Source organism: Athene cunicularia, assembly GCF_003259725.1.
Source record: "Athene cunicularia isolate RWA chromosome 5 unlocalized genomic scaffold, athCun1 chr5_part3, whole genome shotgun sequence".
NCBI lineage: Eukaryota > Metazoa > Chordata > Aves > Strigiformes > Strigidae > Athene > Athene cunicularia.
This window is the reverse complement of record NW_020799103.1, coordinates 7,108,804-7,130,622: the sequence shown is the minus strand read 5'-3', so window position 1 is coordinate 7,130,622 and position 21,819 is coordinate 7,108,804. Positions and strand designations below refer to the sequence as shown.

At 40.2% G+C, this 21,819-nt stretch overlaps 2 protein-coding genes across 2 annotated transcripts in view; both read left to right on the top strand.

Moving 5' to 3' along the window:
* Window positions 1-7,343, top strand: part of PRMT3 (protein arginine methyltransferase 3) — a gene marked incomplete at its 5' end in the record, with an annotated part of 70,943 nt that extends 63,600 nt beyond the window's left edge. The window contains one exon of the mRNA XM_026850690.1: window positions 1,750-7,343. Within this exon, the coding sequence (XP_026706491.1) occupies window positions 1,750-1,859 (110 nt within the window). The remainder of the gene's footprint in view (window positions 1-1,749) is intronic.
* Window positions 7,344-9,939: 2,596 nt separating this feature from the next.
* The window catches only part of SLC6A5 (solute carrier family 6 member 5), a 46,497-nt gene continuing 34,617 nt past the window's right edge, over window positions 9,940-21,819 (top strand). The window contains exon 1 of the mRNA XM_026850689.1: window positions 9,940-9,997. Coding sequence (XP_026706490.1) covers window positions 9,940-9,997 — 58 coding nt within the window. The remainder of the gene's footprint in view (window positions 9,998-21,819) is intronic.

The following is a 21,819-nucleotide window of genomic DNA, read 5'->3' as shown; positions in this document are numbered from 1 at the left end:
AAACTAAATTCTCTTTAATGTCTTTCCGTACCATCTTCTCTATAAATTTGTCCTTCGTACTCAGGAATATGAATATTGTTAATTAAAGTTGTTCTTTAAGTATCTGGAAATCAAGAACCTTGTTGAAAGCCAAGTCACTCAAAACTGCTTTTTAAATAAAGCTTTCAAACAAGCAAATAGTAAACCCTGCGACTAGTTGGAGTTGGCTGTGGATTTCAGTTTGTGTGACTTTTACGGGACAGATACAAACTTGTGAGTCTTGTCTTAAATTCATATAGCCTGAATCAGTTCCTGGAGCTCCTAATATCTGTGAGTCTCATTTTCTGCTATCTTAATGTAAGGATATTAGATGCAGGGGGGAAAAGAAGTTAAGAGCTGTGCCTATAGAGAAATGGGTTCATTGTCCCTTCGTTTAGTCCTGTATAAAGTTTCAGAGGGTACATAGCTATTAAGGCTTTTCACATCATATCCATTGAGTACATTTGCACAATGGTAAAGTGGACTGTTAGGTCATGAAACAGGACTTAAGAGATCCACAACTGATATCTTGTGTGTGAAAAGTAAAACATCTCTTGGAAAGTATACACAAGTTCTTAAGCTGGCACAGCAGGTTTCATTTTTCTGCTCATTAATTTCAGAATCTGAAAGTACTTTTAAAAGCTAGAACAGACCTTTGAAGTATGTAATGAATGTGGATGTGTTCTGTGGATGGAACCAGGCTTGATCAGTGCTAGGACAAAATGTTCAACAGACAAACATCAAGGCCTGGAATTTCTCTAGGATGAGAGCTTTTACTTAAATTTAGTAACACCAAAAGTGAGAGTTGTGCCGCTCTAGATGCCTCAGCTCTTTCCTTCCGTATCAAAGCGTTCTCTCTGGTTTTAGCTGAAGCACATGTATGCCAAGTGTTATGGTCAAGAAAGTGTGATTGTAAAACGAAACTTGCTATTAATAATGTATCTATACTTGAAATGCCACGAAGATTTCTGTGTTAATGTTCCCTGCCAGATGAAAATATTACCTCTAACTAGAGCTTAAATGAAATGCAGTGCAAATCCAAACCATGTGGGATACGCAGTAGGAAGTGGAATAGGTTTTTGTGGTTACTTGGTTTTACTCAAAGTTGATAGTAGTGATGCGTTGAAATTAGGGACCTCAGCAAAGGAATAATGGAATACTAATTTTTGTGGACTAGCAATTTTTTTATACTGTTTTATTACTGCTAATAATTTAGTTCATAGATGGAAATCTATGGTCAAGAATTTCCAAGATGTTATATATCATTTCATGAAAAAACAAGTTGATATTTGAAGCTCAGGGGTGCGTGGGGGCACATAGTACATGGACACTTAGTACCTGTCCAGCTGAGGCCTCTGTGTGCCTGGGAATGCTTGGTAGTGATATGCTGATCCATCTCAACCAGATACAAAGAGAGGTTAATGTATCCAAGGAATACAGCGTTTTTTCTGCAGTCGCAAGTAAAATTGGCTTGTTAGCTCTTTGGGTGGGTAATTTGAGAAATAAAGTATCAGAACTCAGCACCTTACCAGGCTTAACTGCAGTTAAACTTAGGTTTGTTTTCAGGACCATTGCTTAGAGCCTTGAGAATGTAAATGAAACCTTTGTAGACTTGTTTAATTCTGACTGAGAACAGCTTCTCATGCAATTTAAGGGTATGTAATGCATCTTTGCTGTTACTGTGCATGATTCAGTAATGTAAGCGTACTAATTTCCTTTTTACTTTTGCAGGAGAGGCCCTGAGAGGGAAGATAACAGTCTGCAAAAACAGAAAGGATCCACGGTCCCTCTTTATAACCCTTTCAGTGAAGGACATGCAGCAGACCTACAGCCTTCAGTGAAAATTCTGTGCATATAACTTTGAGAAATGTTCAATTTAAATGTTAGATTTAACTGTGGATAACTGTTTCTAAATATCCAAAAATGGTACTCTCTTCGATTTTTGTATGTGTATGAGCACACAAGAATATGAAAGGTTTACCTAGAACTGAGAATGCATTATTTGAATGCTCTTGTACTGGGATATGGAGACTGATGACAAAATCAGATCCTGCTGTGCTTCACGTGATGTGGGAAAGTCAGGAAAGATGTTTTTTGGGTTACATGAGACTGCTAGGTAAGAAAAGTCAGATTAAAGTCTTGCTGTGAGGAACAGTAAATATGATCTCTCAATATTGTTTTACTTTCCAACTGGAAAGATCCTTGTGCAATTCTTTTTTAGGAAAGAAGCAGCTAAATCACGTTCCAGTGCACCTCAACAGTAGCTGGAAAATCCCGATGAAAACAAGTTTGGAATTCCGACTGCAGGATTGCAGCAACAAAGACTTTATTTTTATTACACTTCTGGAATTAAAAAGTTGTAACTTTTGAGTTAGATTTATCTAAATAAATGAACCGAGTATGTTATATAATGTGGTTGCCAGTTTCCCTGTTTTCTATGTAATTGGAAATTCTTCTATCTATCCAGTAATGGTTCATTTATTTGTAGCTGCAGTTTTTGTCTGTACTAGGCTATTGGAGCGTAGGTGGATGGAAGTGTATATTTTAGCAGCTTTAGGAAAAATACTGTGAACAAATAGCAGCAGTTGCTGAAATGGTGGATTTAGTTCGGGTGCTTACAGAAAATGAAAAATCAGGGATTGACCCTTGTGTCGTCGTGTTTAAACACTTTAAACTGCAGAAGGCTTGGAACTGAGCATAACACCATGCAGTTTACATGTTTGTGTTGTACACGTATATTTGTGTTAAAAGCAATTTCAAAAATCATTGCAAGAAGCAAAGATTACAGTGTTTTGCTGGTGATCTCTGAGCTGCTGTTAAATGATGTTCGAGCCTTTTTCAGGACTAAGACAAGAAGGAAATTCTTTCCCTTGGAATCTGCTCCACAAAGTTTGGGTAATGGTATATTGTGTAACGGGGTGAAACACTCTTTTGCCTGTAACTCAAGGGGAGTGTTACCAGTGGCAGTACCACTATGGCAGAAAAGTGGGAACTTGTATTCCAGAAGCTGAAATTCTCCTGCGACACAGCACTTGATTTCATACAGTGAAGTGGGCATTAATACCGAGTGACAATTGCTGCAGTGCTACTCTTGTTTTCAGCTGGAAACAGACTTGTGCATCGGTATTTCATCTTATACTGCTTTTATTCTCTCCTGGAAATGTGGCTTACTAATTTGTATCCAAATAGTTTCCTTGGCTTGCAGGGGTGGAGTGGAGATTCTTTCCTGTATGAAAACTGTTGAACTACCTTTAGAGCCTTAAATGTCCTGATTAACTTCTAGATGTTCAAGAGCTCAGTTCACATATGCAACTTAATAGTTGCTCAGGTGCTGAGCTCCTAGTCTGGTCAATTCATTTTAATGGTCTAAAGGAGAGCGTGACCACCCTTGTTGACACCTTGGTGGTTATGTTCACCTAATAATAAGTGTCAATTCACTGCTTGCACTGATTTTTAGATCCCTTCATTTTATGCAAGTGAGACTGCCCAGTTTACAAATTCTACCTATTTTCAGAGTTTTGTTTTCCAGATAGGCTTTACTATAAAAAATGAATTGCAAATGAGACAGTTGCACACACACACACAAAAAAATCAAAGATGAAAGGTTTATTTCACAGTAGTATCTGACAAGTATGAACACTCTACAGTGATACAGATGATGTGCAAGTCTCGGTGATGTGCTAACATTTTTCTAGCTTGGTGACATACTCCTTTTGAAAATACACTGATAATCTTCAATTGTTAAACTGCTTGAGCCTGGTTATCTGAAACTCAAGACTGTTCAACTTTGTGTGAAAATTGCAGTTGAAATGCCAGCAGTTGGCACTGGACTGATTAATGGAATTTGTGACAGAGCTATCGGTATTAGACAGTAAATATGCAGGCTGGGGGATGGACTGATAATTCTGTCCTTTGCCGAAAGGCACTGTAGAAATACAGGATATTGATAGATGAAGCAGAATTCTCATACAGTGTTCTCAGTACTATGGCAACCAGAAGTTGGAAGAATCTTCATTTGGTTTTGATCATCTGATATGTACTGACTATGGGAGCTTCATGTGGTTTTAGTGTGACTAATAATTTGAGATATTGGCGTTGGACTAGATGATCTTGCTGAGGTTCCTTCCAGCTTAAATTTTTAAATACTTCTGCAGATTTTGTGTTTGTATAAACGTTGACATAGAAAGCAAGAAAAAGAATGCAAAGGGAGAGCAGTGCAAAGGCTTATACAGAGTTTTTGTATCCTTCATAAACAGGAGACTATAAATAGTTGAAAATGTGTAAAAGAAAAAGGTAAATGCTAGCTATTAAAAAAACCAACCAAACAAACTGCAGCAAGAAGAGAGGATTTGGTGTCATTTAACCAGAAGGAAAATGTCCTCAGAAGACCTTAATTAAAGCCTGAGGAGGGTCATTTGATAAAGGTACTGGAGTTTCAAAGAACTTTAAATACCTTTGAGTGGGAATTATCTAATAGCCAGTGTCACACAGTGTCCTGGGGAAGTAGCCCATCAATTATAAGTGGCTGTTCTTAACCTAGCAGTTGGATAATACAGGATTCATCTGGCAGCACCATCAGTTATTTATGTTTCCTAATTCTAAGAAATATTGTAGGAAACGTGATCAACAAATACTCTTTTAAAGGGACTAATGATTTGCGTTAGAGACAGAAAAGAGGAAAGAAGCTGCTTTGAGTAGAAATATCCCTGAATTTGTGCAGTGATAGTAATACTTAATGCAAAACGTGATCCTTTATTCTGAGGCATGTCATCAATGTGCCCAAAGGTGCAAATAATCTGTAACAGAAATTTATTTTTTTTTTTAAAATAGAATAGATTAGTGTGGCAATGGCTGGAAATGCAGAGGTGTGCATTCTGCCTGGTTCTGAGAACATTTCTTTCTTCAGGTGCTGGTAACAAGTTGTCTTCCAGCTACCTCTGCTGCCTGCAGCTTGCAGGTCGTGTCACCACGTACTTGTGCAGACACTTGGTGTCTGACCTGTTTAATGAAACAGCTACAACCCATGGCTGTGGAAAAGCCCACAGTGTCACCCTCAGCTTGGGTGTTTTCTTCCTAGGGAGGGTGATTGAGAACCATGCAGGTGTACAGGGTGTTTGTCGTCCCTGTGTGTCAGCGCTGGTCGGAGGTGCTGGTAGGCACAGGCAGAACTGTACTGCATCCCACGCTGTACTGCAAACCTGTCTGCCACTTCTGTTACTCTTTGTGCTGGAGTTACCGTACCCTAACCCACTGCTGTACCACCGAGGACTTTCTCCCTATGCATCCTCTTTTAATTCCTATGATACAATGATACAGCCCAGTTGTAGAAGCAGCCATTTGTCAGTCATTTTTGTTACTGATTTTTAAAACTGTTTTTTAACAACCGGGACAGTCGTAGTTTCAGACCTAGATTTATTACTTTGGCATGTGCTCCTGTATTCAGAAAAAAGAAATTAAATTGTAGAGAGCCTGAATTTCACTTATCATCTGATAGGACTTGTCTGTTAGACCAGCTCATATAAATTGAGCTGCTCTACCTCACAGTATTTATCTTCATAGTAGCAACAAATTACATGACAAAATCTTTTTTTTTGTTCTTCTTCTCCCTAAGAAATGTCAAATTGGTGCATGTCCTATGGTTAAATCTCACTAGCTTTGAAATTAAAATTTAGTATTTATTTACCTGCTTCTCTTTCTTTGAGGTCTGTTTTCTCCTGTCTCCTCTTTCTCCTTCCTGCATACTGGTATGTACAGATGGAGTTTTTCATGCAGACAGCAAACCCTGCTGGTGTTTGGCTGCTGTCCTCTTCACACCACCCATTCTGCCCCTTGTGTTTCTTGTCTGTGTGATGTGCAAGTTTGCTCTGGGCTCCGTTTTGGAGCATGTCTCTCTTGTCCCTGGCCTTTGGGGGTTTTGCTGGGTTTTGTTTTGTTGGAATTTCTTCTAATGTCCCCTGACAGCATTCCCTTATTTCTCATGACCAGAGCTTCCTGTTATCTGAAGGCTCTTGCTCAAGTCTGTCCCCAGTCCTACACTGCAGTTCTCCCTGCTCCTTCTTTCATTCTAAGTGTTGAATGTGCAGATTATTCTTGAGAGATGCAACAGACTGTGTACAAGTTTAAGCTTTGCTTCACCAATCGGCGCTGCCCAGAATGCGCTTGATTTGCAAGCGTGGCAGAAACGGGATGCAGATGCAATAAGACAAGTACAGACAAAGGGTTGTTACTTAAAACGTATGAATTACCAGTTGTTGCTCATGAAGAACTGCCAAAGCGTGCTAAAAAATCTGGTTTAGCCTATGATGTGTATCTAGGAGGCTATCAAGAAGATTAATATAAATGTAGGTAATTCCAGGTCAGTGGTCAGATGCATGAAGTAACATGAACTGAAATTGTGATACCTTGCTTAAGGTGTGTAATTTCACTTGCATAAAGAAAAAAAAAGTCTTTCCTTTGGCATCAGCAATGTTTAGGAACCTTAATTCACTTTATAAATTCCTTTTGTGAAACTTGCACCCAGTAAAGGCCAAACGAATACATGGTGGTAACAGCATGTCTATTTTCCAAGAGGGTAGAAATTTGCCTCCCCCAAATTGCAGGTGGCAACTATATATTTAATGAGAAAGATTCTTCATTTGCGAAACCAAAGAACCTGCGTAGTAGATAGTAGCAGTGTCATGGAAGCATGTATATATGTGTGTGTCTCCAATATTTATATATACAACCATATATTCTCATACCCATACTGAAATTTTTCAGTTTGCACCATACATTTCCAAAATACCATACACTAGTGATACTGTTTATAAATGCATATTGTATTCACTGAATGTTTTGTAGTTACATTTTTTTCTAGAAAATTACACTTGTAGATTAGTTATTATCTATGTGATCCTACTGAATTATCTTTAATATCCCATAATTATTGCTGCACTTACTCTATTGGATGGATAATTGTTTAGAAAAAAATGCTGGTTTGGCTATCATTGTTTGTGTTTTTTTTTTTTTCTTGGGAAAGTATGTTTTTGTTGTGCTTAATAATGAAGTCCGGCAGTTCTGAAGAACATTGAATGCATGTAAGTTTTTTATGTTTTATCCAATAGTTAATATTTTTTGCAAGGAACGTTCTCAACTATCAATTGTCAATCTTTAGTCCTGCTTAAGTAATTTGTTATATTTATCCCAAGGTCAGAGGTGTTGACTTAGTGATTCATAAAATTTCTTTTACTATTCAGATAAAACTGAAGGTTGGCCTACCTCCTCCTGCTTGCAGATCTGTGCCCAAATTCTATGTACTTGAAGATAAATAAACCCACTTGAAAAGAGTATGGATGCTCACAGCTCCACTTCTTATTTAGGTGTTAAACTACGAGGGTTTTGCCCTTTTTATGATCGGTTGCTTATTTAATCTTCCCTGTCTTCTGCAGTGCTTTTAAATGTTTAGCTGGCCAAGCTGGATAACTGTCTTCCTGGCTGTAGCCATCAGAGAGCAGCTAAGCAAGAAAGACAAACTTGGAAGCTGCTGGTCCTTTGTTGCCGAATGTCTCTTCAGCGTGCATCATGCTGGGGTCTCTAATAGGATTTGTCGGTGCGCACCTTAGTTTGACCTTCTAAATTCTGTCCTATGGGGTACACTGTAATGAGATAGATCCAGCTTCTGTGATGCAGATAAAAGCAGAGTCTCAACTTCAAATAGACAAAGCTCTACAGAGGATTTGGAAAGCTGATTTGGGAGATATAGCTGCTAACTGGAAAAGGTAGGCTGCTATTAAGTTTTTAAGACTTTTTTTGTTTTTTGTTTTTTCAAGGATGTTTCTCTGCTATCTGTTTAATAGTGCCTGAAGTTCCCTGTAGCAATGAGTCTTAACATTTTCTGTCCTTGGTTTACATCATTTGAAGAAAAAAATTGCAGAAGTATATATTTATCAAGGTTAGTAGAAGATCCCAGCCTAGCTATGACTGACTTTCTGGAAGAAGTAGGAAGAGCCCACACCCTTACTGGAAGGGGAGTTGGAATATCAAGAGTTGAAACTAAGGGCTTGAGTGAAGATTAAAGTGATGATGATTTTTTTTTTTTAGAAACCAGGTTTGGGGGGTATGATTTGCTACTGCTTTTACAACATTGATTAACTGCATTTAAGAGTTTTCACAGGCAATTGAAAATAAACTCGTGGGCATATCTCTTAACACACAAACTTTGAAAGAAATGCCAAAGAGATTTTATGCTGTTCTGTTTATACAGGCATTGGCAGATGTTAATGCTGGTGAAACAGGGACATGCAGTTAAAAGACAAATACTGTATTATATGAGAAGGCAAGGGAAAACAGAAAAGCTAGCATTTAGTTTTATGACCACTGCAGATAAATTGGCAGAAGGACTTAAAAGATTAAGCAGGTTTAAAAAGCAATCAAGAGTTACTTTTATATAGTTGGACTGGAAACATAGTTGAGTTTTCCAGGTTTAGTAAAAGTATTTAAACACATACTGTTTAATATATTTTTTTTTATCTGGTATAAAATTCATAGATAGATAATTTCACAGTTAAAAGCAGTTTTTTTAATGGTCTTGAGCAGCAAGACGGAAGGGGCAAGGAGGAACCTTACTGCTGGTGAGGTACTGTGCGCATAGAAATTAAGCTTTGGTAACGTAATATATCAAAAGCTTGTGCTTCCTCAGTACATGAATCTGTAAGTAACAGCCTGTTCCCTGATGTCTACCAACTGGTTCTGAATTTTTAATCTACTTTGCTAATTCTCAGATGTCAAAATAGAAAGAATTTCTATCCTTTCCTGAATGGCAAGTGTGTTAGTTTCTTTGACTTATTAATGCCTCTGGGTTCCAGCACTTTCTGGACTCCTCCATGATAAATGAAAAAAGACTTGTCCCATGGAAAAACTGCACTATGAAACAATCAACTTAAAGATTTATAACGGTTCTAGTGCCATTCCTGTAACAATTAGCCAAAGTAAAATAGAAGACTCTTAATGACAGCAATAACAAATTAAAGAGGAATAAAGCTTACTCAACATGTTAATTCTATTTTCCACTTGGGTACTACTCAAAACATCAGTGGAAACAGAGTGAGAGCAAATATGTCCCATGGAAAACAAACTAACTGAAGTTAGACTTTCACAAGTGAGAGCTACAACCCAAATAAAATTATTCTCCTTGGATTCAATTGGCAGATGCTGAAGTTACCCTGCTTTACATGGTGATTGAGAGGCTTTTCAAGTTTGGGGGTTTTGTTTCTTCCAAAGAGAGTCAGGCAAAGATAGAGATGCCCATTTTCTCATGCTTTTTTCTTAACCACTCAAGCATCTTGAAGCATGTTATGGTCTAGACAAAATAAGGGATAAATATTTCCAAGTGACTTGCATTAGTTGGGAGAGATCACATCTGTATACAACAGTAATGCTCACTGAGTAACAAGGTTGTGGGTGATTCAAATACTTAGAATTCTGATTTCCACATTTGGGAAATTTCCACTAATGAAAACTCATCTCATGGACATAATGCCATTTTACCAGAATGTAATCTGCGGTATGTGTGCTCCTCTCGGTATCATCACACTTGGCTTGATACTTTTTCCACTTCAGCAGGTGATATTCACAGTAAATATTTAATGACTTAGATTTAAAAGAAAAAAAAAAACAAACCTGCAAAATCGACATGGTTCTTCCTATGCTATCCAAACAAATCAATACTCATCTGTTTAGCTCTTCAGTACCATCACTCTCCAGTACTGACGTTTGCAGTAGTTTTCATTAAAAAGTCAGTAAAAGTTCATAATTTTTAGCAGGACTGCCTTATATTTCTGTGAGTGTTGCAGTCTGCCTGGATGAAAGCAGGAGCTCTAGGCTGGCAGGAGAGAAAGGTGAGCTGACGGGAGATGTGCAGGAGAACTACAGATCCTGGGTCGCATGTACCACAAAGAGAGCTCCCTTGAAGGAGTGGTGATCCGGTTTGATGATGCTTTAGGTAATTAAGCCTGAAATACAAGTAGGATTCAGTAAGTAGAATTGAACTTTGATTAAACCTTCTGATGGGTTATGCAAAGAGAAGAGCACTGAAGAGAGCGAATTTCTTAATAATATTGACTTCTGTCACAACGCTGGACGTTGTTGAAACAAAGTCTACTCAACTGGAAAATTGGATGTGAGGAGGACTTCTCTGCAACTCCAGTGTTACAGCTGCACTATGCTGCTTGCTATACAAAGCCTTACACCGAGGAGATAAAGCAGTAGGAAACCTGAGTCTTTTGCCTCATGTTAATATATGCATTGATGTTAATTTTTGAAGCATTCTGTGTTTGGAGCACTCCCAGCTGCTATATCTACGTAGACCCCAAAATAGATCTAGCTTAGAGAGTAACAGATATTACGTATTGTTCCTAGAGGTAGAAATATGCTCTTGCAATTGGTTTGCATGTAAGTTTGACCACTTTTGGGGAACCAGATGACAACGACCCTGGTCTTTTTTACTTGCCACCCAGAACAAACCAACACCTCTTGCAAGCGACAGCAAAGAGCAGCAGGGAGCACATTGCTGTCTGAGGAAAATGGAAGGTGGGTGGTTTTGTGGAAAAATGCACATGCCAAGGAAGGTTAATGCTGTCAGAAATGGAGGATGTAGAGGGAAAAATGGCAAGCTGCTGCTTTAACAATCAAACCATTCAGTTGTGATCAAAATTTTCTGAAGTGACTAGCAATATTATTTCTCTGTTGAAGCTTGAGATTTATTTTTTCCAAGAGTTTGTCTTTCTGAGAAGCCTAAGTGAAGGCCCCTTTGTAGTATCTTAATTGAAAGATAGTTTGTTTTATCTAAAACATACGTCCTGGATATTATTTCTTCATAATAACTTCATCTATGTTTTAATATTTCAAGTATCATGCTTTTTCTTCCTATATTAAAAAAAAAAAAAAAAAAAAAAAAAAAAAAAAGATGACATGCTATAAGGGTATAAGGGCAGTAGTAAAGTCTCAGATTTTATAACTTACAGATTGCTTTTTAATCCATTATTTTGGTCAACTCTTAAAACCTAGAAGTAATATGTAGCTAAGAAATACTACTGTGGAGTTAGGGTTGTGGTTCAGCCCATCCCTTAATGGAATTTTATGTTGTTCACACGACTATTTTGATTCAGATGCATCATGCCTGACTTATTCATCCATATGACAGTTAATTACTTTTGAAGTAATTGAGACATTACTGAAGGGAGTGGGTAAGGGAGCTGTCAACAGGAACACCTTAGCAAAATCAACACCGTGAGATCATCTTGTCTGTTTTTGTAGTTCCCATCCGAAACCCTTGCTTTGGTCAGTGGAATAAACAAACAATGCCTGAGCTGTATTGAGTCTCACCATTTCTCTGTGCACATGCATTTACTCCTAGCAAGAAATTGTCTTTAGTCTACAGAGTTGGGAAAAGGCATTCGATAAACTTAGAGGAGAGTTCAATGGGGTTTTGTTAAAATACTGCTCTTTCCTATGCCTGCCAGAACACGCTCATTTTTCCCGAGTCCCGGCATTGCTCCTCTGGGACCACTGTTGTGCTTGAATATTTTCAATAACTTCATGTGTTGGTATGTCTTGTTACAGCACTGGGAGCAAAATGAGAGCCTTTCCCATTAGTCCATATCCCCAGCTAATACATTACCAGTACTGTAAACCTTGTTTTCAGCAGGTCTGTTGTTGCCAGCCATATTTTTAAAACACTGAAATGTACTGATCCTTGAGGACAAATGCATATTTTCAAATCGCTTTCCCCATCTGCATTCACTCTATTTGATACGTGCAGTCTTCGTTATTTGGGGAAGGAGGGGAAGTGGTCCAGGTAGATCTATCATGTACTTTTTTTTTCCTAAAATATTTTTAATACACAGTCTTTTTCTAGAGTACTTCACCTCTACCTGCTCTTCCCTGCTCTCCGTAAAGAATAAAATCTTAAGTGTAGTTAGACAAGCGTAATTTGCCTTTTCTCTAGAATTGAAGCAGAACTAAGGAAAGGGATTTATAAGCCTAGCTCATAACAAGAGTAAATGGTAGGGGAAAGTTAGTAAAAGGCAATAAAATACCTACTTTAAACTTGGTCTCGTACTTGTCTCAAATTTCAGTTTAGTTTAAGAAAACATCAGCAGATCCTATTAGGTTTTCCTGTCCATCACAGAAACTTCTGCAAGTCTTACTTCTTTTCCCTCTTCACTCCTGCCAGCCTGCTGCAGTTTACACTGTGAAGCTATTTTTCATGCTCAGTAGCAGGGAAACAAGGGAGAGCATGAGCTGTCACCTGGAGGATTTTTATAGGGGGTTATGGGTCGATCTGATGAAAGGCCAGCTAGATAGTGCAGATGACACTTAAATCTTTTAGTAGTACAACCTCTGGACTATGGTTTGCACTAGCTTGCTTACCTCAGGCCGTGTGGGATTTGAAAGGGGTATAAAAACTTGCTGTAGGTGTCGATAGTATTCTGGCTCTACATAAAAGCTTTCTAGGCTCAGTATATTTGGTGGTAATTACACCAGAAGTAAATACCAAGCATGCACATACTCCTCTTGCCTGAGACTGTCCAAAGTCCTCTTGCCTGTTGTAACTAAATCTGAGTTCTGCAGCAGTTTTTTATTATCTTGCCAGGAAAAAAAAAAAAAAAAGAGATCCTGGGTCCGCCCTGTTTGAACACTGCTGACTCTCAGTCGATATCATGAGCTGCTGGTAGTTTCCAGGTCATCCCTGCAGAAGAAACAGTTCTGTCTTTCAGGGCTTCTTGCTGCTACTCCTTGCACTGTACGTTGATTTCCATCTGGTTTTCGTTGGGGTTTTTTTCTTTTGTTTTCTTTTTCCTGTATCTGACACATGCTCCTAGACTTTAATTTGTCTCAATCAAAATTACATTAAAGTGTATGTTTGGATGCTCCTTCACTTTTTTTGAGGGTTCTTTGCTTTTCCTCCTGATCAGGGCTGTGCGATACCTGGAATTTACCTCTCTGTCTGCTACAGATCAAGCAGACTTGGTTTCTTTATGTCTGAGATTAAACCACTAATAATTGTCAATCCCAGCAGGAAGTTGGAGAAAGGAACGTCTGGCCAAGTTCTGTGAAATTCTCCAGGTTAGTCTCCAGACCTCAAAATCTATTTAATTTTTCCGTCTACATGTTATTGCTCAAATTTGAGTAATGATGTGTTGCTTGAAGATGAGCAAATTGGGTAGAAAGAGGCAGAAGTCATCCTCTAGGATCTAAGATGTCTCTGTGTTGTCTGTTTTGTAACAATTCCTGTAAAGTAACGACTGCTGCTCTGAGAAATTTCCTCTGACATAGGTGAGATGAGAATGCTGACGCTGAAGTAATTGGTTTGTCCAGGTGGATATATTGCATGCCTCTGTGCAGGCATCAGCTGTCTCCAGTGTTTGACCATACAGCTCCCCATACCATGCAAGACCCTGGTTTGAATGTCCCCATGGCCCTTTCCTCGTGGGGGACAGGAGAGGTGACAGCACAAGTATGTCAGCCCAGCTCATCTCCTCACCTGGCCAAATCCTACAGAACTGAAAAGCAAAATATTTCCACTGTCAAAAAGTCTCTTCTGAGCATGTCATCTTACTAAATATGTCTATTCTATCCATTTGCCTGGTTACAGCTAAAGGGGGATGTGTTTATGATTGCAGGAGAGATGTTGTTGTCACAATGCAGGAGATGTAGGTATGTGAATTACAGGTTTCCCTCAGAGTTTTGGATCAACTTGAAGAGAACTGAGGTGTTAGTCTCAAAGCAGCAGGACAAAACACTTTAAGCCAAAAAAAAAAAAAAAAGGAAAAAAAAAAGCTTTGTAGTCTCACTCAGTGAACCACTATAATTGAAGCCCATAATCCAAAAAGCTACAGTTCTGCAGTAAGGATATCTGGAGATGTTTAGGTGCTGTTTCAGCTAAATCCTTCATGTGCAGTCTCTGAGAAAGCAGATTTTGATGTAATATCTTGCTTACTTAGAACTATGCAAGGGGGATTGAAAGTAATCATAACCCCTTCATCCTGTCTTGTCATGGAACAGAAGAGTATTTAATTCTGCTTTTTGAGACATTTATTTAAATGTTAAGTGTGTCTCCCATGAAAATAATTGGAAGTTTGCATAGAAATATCAAAACTACTTTGAAAAGTATTATGTTTTAAAAAAATTTTGTTAGTGGGTATTTATGATTGTCTTTCTCAAGTAATATGATTCTTTTGCTTTTACAGCACCTGAAGTGGAAAACATATGCAGAGGTGCATGAAATATGAAATCCATCACCACCCCGCACACCAAACCAATGGTGCCAGTCACACCCTTGGCACCAAGCAAGATTCTTCTACATTTAGAATAAAATATCACAGAAAAAGTAAACCTCATGAGATATAGCTACAGTAAAGTGAAAAGTGTAATAGCAAGGGCAACTGTATTGGTAAAATACAAGAATTAGGCTTCAAAAGTGTGAAATTTGAGTTATGTTTAAATAATATGCAGACTGGTAGCTGCAATGCATATGCCTACCATTGTCCCAAAAATTATTTGCTTTTAAATCTGCTAAATTCAAGCTGAAAATATACACCTTGGTTTCCTGACTGATGTTACTACACATTTTTAAAAGGCAAGTATCAAAAAGAATTAAATTAGAGGAGGAGCTTGTTTACGTGACTTTAATAGTTTCATTATAAAGTTTTGAAGTGAGATGGATCTTTAAGATTTCCAAGGAAGATAGGCATGTAACTCTGGTGGGTCAGCCTGGGCTGGACACCAGGTTCCCACCACATCTGCTCCATACTCTCCTTCTCAGCTGTGCAGTGGAGAGAAAATATAACAAAAGGCTCATGAGTGGAGGGTAAGGACAGGGAGATCATTCAGCAATTTGTCACAGGCAAAACAGATTCGACTTCAGGAAAATTAGTTCAATTTATTACCAGTTCTTCCTGAACTGCTCCAGGCTGGGTCCCCCGCGGGGTCACCAGTCCTGCCAGCAAACCTGCTCCAGCCTGGGCTCCTCTCTCCATGGCTCCTCAGGTCCTGCCAGGAGCCTGCTCAGCGCGGGCTTCCCGCAGGGTCACAGCCTCCTTGGGGCATCCCCCTGCTCCGGCGTGGGGTCCCCCCGGGCTGCAGGGGGGTCTCTGCTCCCCCGTGGGGCTCCCTGGGTGCAGGGCACAGCTGCCTCCCCAGGGGCTGCCCAGGGGCTGCGGGGGAACCTCTGCCCCTGCTCTGGCACCTCCTGCCTTGCTGACCTCGGGCTCTGCAGAGTTGTTGCTCTCCTGCCTTCACTCTCTCGACTGCTGTCTTGCAGCAGGTTTTTTTCCCCCCTCTTAAATCCATTATCCCAGAGGCACTACAACCACCACTGATGGGCTTGGGCTTGGCCAGGGCGGGTCCATCTTGGAGCTGGCTGGCACTGGCTTTACTGGACATAAGGGAACCTTCCAGCACCTTCTCACAGAAGCCACCCCTGTAGACCCCCCACTACCAAAACCTTGCCATAAAAACCCTAACTTAGCTGAAAACCACGGAGCACTGTTTAAATTCTAACCACATTTGGAAATCTATAAATGCATTAGAAGTTGTATTTAATTTTATGTTTGTAGCTAGAGACGTGTAAGTGTCTTGGGACGTGATGTTTCAGGCAGAGATGGAACGACTGCAGTGAGTGTGGGTAAACAAGTGTGAGCTGACTGCTAAGGAAGCAGTGAGTAGACTGAGGCAATTTATCTCAAGGTAGGGAAGAGTAAGGGAGAGGAAACTTTAAATATGACTTAGGAAAAAAACCCCAGAAGCCTCCTCTGAAGAGGAAAGAAACCATTTGCCTTCCATATCTGCAATGAGTAGAGCAATGCTGATGGGCTTCCCCTGAATCCAGAGAGTCTGAGTGGGAAGGGTTTAATTCCTTAAACCTGCGCAACCTCATACTGACTGCCAGCATAATAATTCATTCTCATACATTTGCCTAAAATGAAGATAGCTAATATTTTTTCAAGTTATGTACATAAATGCTTTCATCTCAGACTATTTGCCTTCCTACTGAGAGGTCACAGAGGGGATATAGAAGCCAAAAAGTGTTGCTGACAATTTTTTTTTTCCTCTTGCTAAATATTTTTTTACTGAGAATGAAGTAGGTCAATGTCAGAGTAGCTTCTGGAGAGTAAAAGTTTTAAGTCCTTGCAGTCAGACCTGATCTCAGAAGAATAAATTGCTGAACAGGAGGAGAGAGAATGGAGGTTACTGGCTCTGTTCATTCAAACGCTCAGTTGGTCACGGGGAGGCTTGTGGCAGAGCTGAGCTCCAGTCTCACGTCATCTCTGGTAGGTTCCTTCCCTCTCCAGTTTCATCCAGTGCCTGTCTGTGGTGGGCCTCGTCTGCTTCTTCAGCCGCAGATGTGAAATTATGGTATTGAGGTATATTTTGTTAAGTTCTTTGCAATGTGATGGGAAAACATCCTCTGAGTGTCACTGATAGTTGTGGATTCATTAGGAAAGGGTAAAGAAAAATTAAATGAAAAAGGTACTCAGGAGAAACTGGCTATTGAAATGGCTCTGGTGGGTTTTTTTGCATTTCTTCGCATCTCACAAGTGTAGGAGTGAGCTGGGAGGCTTAATAAGAAAATGGTCTTGACACTGAAGTCTGGCTTCAGTTTCCCATCACCTTAGATAGTGGATCACCTTGAATTTTTCCTATGACCAAAGCATTAAGTATATTTGGAGGTCAGTGTTGAAGCTACCCAGAATTTCAGAAGATGGACCATGGGAATTACAAAAATGGTCATATAAACAATGAATCTTGTATGTTAGGAGAGCAGTGGCATTCTAATTGCTTGGAGATTTATGCTCAAGGGAAGGCTTAAACCTGCTTTTAGTATATAAACTGGTAGAAGCTTCCTTGCTTTTTCTAACTGCTTTTAAGCAGTTCAGTGTCTTTGTTTTAAATCCAGTGCCCTATTGTCTTGGGGAGTAAATAGTATTTGTAATTTTTTTATTGCAAATATTGTTGGAGCTGTCTCTTCAGAATTAAAGTTGAAAGTATGCTTCAAATCAAGTCTAGTTCAGCATGACCAGAAAAAGCACTGCGGGATTAGAGAGCATAACCTTGCACTTAGTGAAGTGCAGACATTATGGGATTATGGAGCTTTGACTAACAGCTGAAAAGGCTTTGAGTAACAGCCACATGTGTACAAACTGTAAGCCAGATTCTCTGCTGTGATGCCAGCCCCTTTGAGCCATCTGACGGTGTAATGGAGCTGAAAAGTGGCTGTGTAATATATCCCTATCTTCTGTTCCTCAACCACGGGGTAGTTCCCAGCTGCCGCAGTGTTGGCAAACCCAAAGCAGTAGATCTCGAACCCTGTATCATGAAAGAACAACAGGGATTTAATAACCCAGGATACCTGCTTCACCCAGGATACCTGTGCATGTTTAAGGACACTGTGTGACACAATAACCAGAGATGGGCGAGAGAAGAAATTGATACAGCATCTAAATTATTGTATTTGTAATTTCACCATCATCCTGGGATGTGATTTCACTTATCCTGCCCCGGTGGTTACACATTCCCTCTTGAAAAGCAGCCTCATGGTAAAGGTATTTCTTGTCCCCATAGGGTTAAATGTCAGTCATATAGAAAGCCTATTAAAACACCCAGACTTACACCAGACACTGGAAGAAGTTAAGGAAAAAGGGCAAGAAACTTTACTCACAACCTTTCATGGTGGGGAGAGGATAAAAAAGGTCTTAAAGATAGTTGAGCAGGAAGGGAAACATAATTGGTGGGATACACTCTTCGGATGGTCGCCGACAACTACTGAAATCTTAAACACAGCCCTTCACCCAGTGGTTGCTTTATTAATATCTGTAGTAATTTTGTTAATCCTTACTGTAGCTATATATGTATGGATCTGGAGACTTACAAAACGCTTGCAAGCTATGTATGATGCTTTGTATCACAATCCGAGCTTTAAGCAATAAACTAACTAATTTGTAGGATAGTACTAACATATTATAGGGCAAGGGAAATAGATTAAGAAGCAGATAAATAAGTAGTAAGAGAATTTACTAAGTAAGAAGAAAAGGGGGGAATGGGATGGGGAGTCTAAACAATCTTAGATTGATGGTGCAAGGCCTGTGCAAAAACAAGGGGAGGCGTATGGGACTGTTCGAAAAAGACATACCAGGTGCTGATAACGTTGCTAGGCGACTATCTCCTAGCCCAAAGAGAAGTCTCCCCTAGTCCTTGAAGTTGTGGGTATCAGCAACAGACTACCCAAACACCAGCACAAACTGGCCTGGCAACCTGGACAGAAGCCAGAGAACAACTGAGGCTGCGCAGAGCGACAGGGTGAAAAGTTCACCAGCGAGGAAGAAGAGGTACTTCATCTTTATGACCCCTCCCCAGGAAGTTGCGACCCCAGCCCGGAGCTTGAAGAGCTCATCGCTCAGGCGCAAGAGGAGGAGACCTGATGACCATGAGAAGCGAGGGGAGGCGGGGTAGAATATATATATGTACAGGCATTTTATGAATATGCACTATATGAGCCGGATGGGAGCTGCAAACGAGGCGCATGCTTGTGGTGGAGCGATCCCCCATGCGCCCAGCGCTGAATAAACATACCCACTTTGTAACTCCAAAGTTATAGAGTGATTTCTCCGCAAATCAAGCTCTCTTGTACCCAAGGCTTAGACCCCAGAACAGGGACTCTGCCTGGACTCGCACTGGGAGTCTGCTAAGGAAGGATGTGATTAGGTAAAGTGTTCCCACCAGTATATTCCCACAGAGCTGTTCCAAGTACACTGGGACCAGTTTGGTTCAGGAAAGGGAGTTATTACTAATGTTCTCCAAAGGGGTGTACCAGTGAGAGAAGCTGTAGCTGGAAATTTGCTCTTGGCGTTTTTTCTCCAGCCAAAATTAAGTTAGATTTAACCTATAACCTTAAAAGTTCCCTGCTCCTATGAATGTCCTACAATCCACTCGTTGATTTAGACTTACATCCCACCAGTGGGCTGACTTATCAACCCTGAACAGATGGGTTTCTTCATCTGGCACTCTGCAAGACGAAGTGTGGGATTTTTTCATGCTGACGGAGGGGTCACAGTTTTGTTATCTCTCTACGACAGTCACCATACCCAATTCACTAAGTATTGGGGGATTTCCCCTATCACAGTGAACGAAGAAAAAAAAAAAGAATGCAGAGCACTCTGGTTTAAACAAACCAAGAACTTCATATGAGAGCTCACAGAAAAAGTTTAAGGCTTGCTTTTTTCTTTTTTCTTTTTCTTTTTTTTTTTCCGCAGTCAGAAGTCCAAATTACTATCATGACTTGCCTTCTGAAATGCCGAAGTAGTTACATTAGTATGTTTATTATGTTTTTTTTCTTAAAATGGGACTATGTAGTCAATGTTGCTGACTCCTAGGAAAGCTCCTGTAACCTCACAGAGGTACATGCCATGATGTTTCATTCTCACTGATTCTGACTCAACAGCCAAAATTGAATAAGGCAGTGAGTGAAAGGTGTTAAAATGAACTGGTTATCTGCTAGAATCTGGTGTATTTTCTGTGTGATGCTCATGGTGTTCTCCCAGGGCATCTGCCTAGAAAACCAACTTCCTCTCATTTTGTGATATTTGTGATATTTTCTTTCCAAATTTCTGATCAGAACCTCAAAACTTTAGTGCGGTATGTTCACATAGTAACAAGTGACCGAGATACCACAGTTTGGAGAACTACTCTTTTCAGATAGTGTTGTTTAGAGTGTTAATCTTTATTAAAATTGAAATTTAGCTGAGTTGATGCTTCATGGCTGAACAATGAGGCTGTGTGCTCCAAAACTTTCCCGCTTGCCAAGCAAAAGCAGCCTGCAGGTGGTTTAGACACCTTTCCACAGGTGACCCAGCCCTGTGAACATGCTGAGTGTCCTTCCATGTGCAGATCCTTGTCCCTGTCCCCCTGCCCTGCTGTGTCTGGTATCGGGGCTGCTGCCGTGCTCTTCTCACAGCCAGGATCTGCTTCTGTTCTGGTCTCTTTGTCCCACGGTTGCCACAGCCGCTATCCATCACCCCTCTTAGAGTTGTGCCAAGATTGAGATAAAGCAACCTGGTTGCTGACCCCCAGAAGCATTTGGATCGCTCTACAAAGCACTCCTTTATGTGCTGCTCCCTGCACAGACAGAGGGTGTGCACATGGATTTAAGGAGGCTTCCTTGTCTTTTCTCGGTGCTAACCTTACTTATTAGAAGAAACTACTGCTCTTAATCCCGTTTTCAGCACCACTAGTTCAAAAAGATGTATTTTTATCTTATTTGCAATGCAAACACAGAGTCTTACCTGAACAGAAGTGTTAAATTCAATGGCTGGGCTAGGCTGAGTCTGGAGTTTACTGTGGCATCAGAAAAAATACCCTTGGTTGCACATGAGTAAATCATGGAAATGTATTTATAGCTCTGAATGGTATCTGCTTATAATTTTTCATTAAATACACGCTCATTTTTTTAAGCCATGTCTTATTGCAAAGTGGAGGTTCAGACCTGTGGTGATTATGCCCTGTGGTTAAGGCAAATGTCTGGACAAATTAAAAAACATGTATATGTGGGTTAAATAGCTGTTAGGAGCATAAATGCCTGGCCAGTGGTGCAGAAATTTTCTCCAGATGCTTCTGTTTCCACCCACCTGATCCCCCTTTCTTTTAATTCTCTATTTACAGTGGTCTCCACTGAAGGAGTTAAGTCTCTCAGGGAAGCGACTCCTTTTTACAACAAGGATACCAGACTTTGACAATTATCTGAAAATCCAAGAGCCATCCTGTGAGTTATGTGGGCTAAGGCAATTGGAAGCAAACTCATCAGAAAGTGTACAGTAAAGCTAATAAATAGCAGGATGAGCCCGAGGCATTTCACAGGAGAAAAAATAACAGGTAATTATCACCAGAAAGATTTTATCTTCATTATCTGGACATAATTAACTGAGAGAGGCAAAATATTGCAGCCTGATAAGGTGAGTCTGTGCTCTGCACGGGAAAACTGTTCAGTTGAATTAAGGCTGTAAAAATTCACGTATATAGATAGAATGGGAAAGGAAATAAAAGAAACAGAAGTATCACTTCGCAGGATCTGGCTTATTGATACCTGCTTTTGCCGGGTTTGATTTCTAACTCGGCGGAGTGAATACAATATTGTTCTTGGCTTGGCGTTATGTATGGCTACGGGGAAATCATTAGAATGATTTAAAAACCCTCTTGGTTATAAGAAGAGCCATAACCTTTTTTCACACCTATATTAACGTTTCCCTGATAGCCCAAACCAGGAATTTCTCTGCAAGACGTCCAAGCCCTGGGGGAGGGGCAGGTTTGTTGAGAGCTCGGCATCCTCAGAGAGCCGGTGGCGACCTGCCGGGGGCTGCCAGACTCTCCTCGGCTGCAGAAAGGGCTCTTGGCACTTGCCCTCTACTCGGTGTCACCAAGCCATGAGCCTAACGAGCAGATGAAAACCACATTTGAGTGCAAGTGCAGCCCGCGAAGTACTTGGTCCGGACTGAATCAGTGCATTTCACAGCGAGCGTTTAACATCTCTCTAATCTGATTACCTTTAACACAAAGGCTATTCGGTCGCAATCGTAACGGGGCACTTAGAGGCATTCACACCTTTCCTCATCCTTATTATTTGGATCTGCCTTTTAGCTTTAAGGGAGAAAAGAGTTTAAATGGCCGTTCTCTGTGGAGAACTCCCACCAAAGCGGCTTTCTCTGGATTTGGCAAGAAAGCTCCGTGCCAAAAAAAAAAAAAAAAAAAAAAAAAAAAAAAAAAAAAAACTTT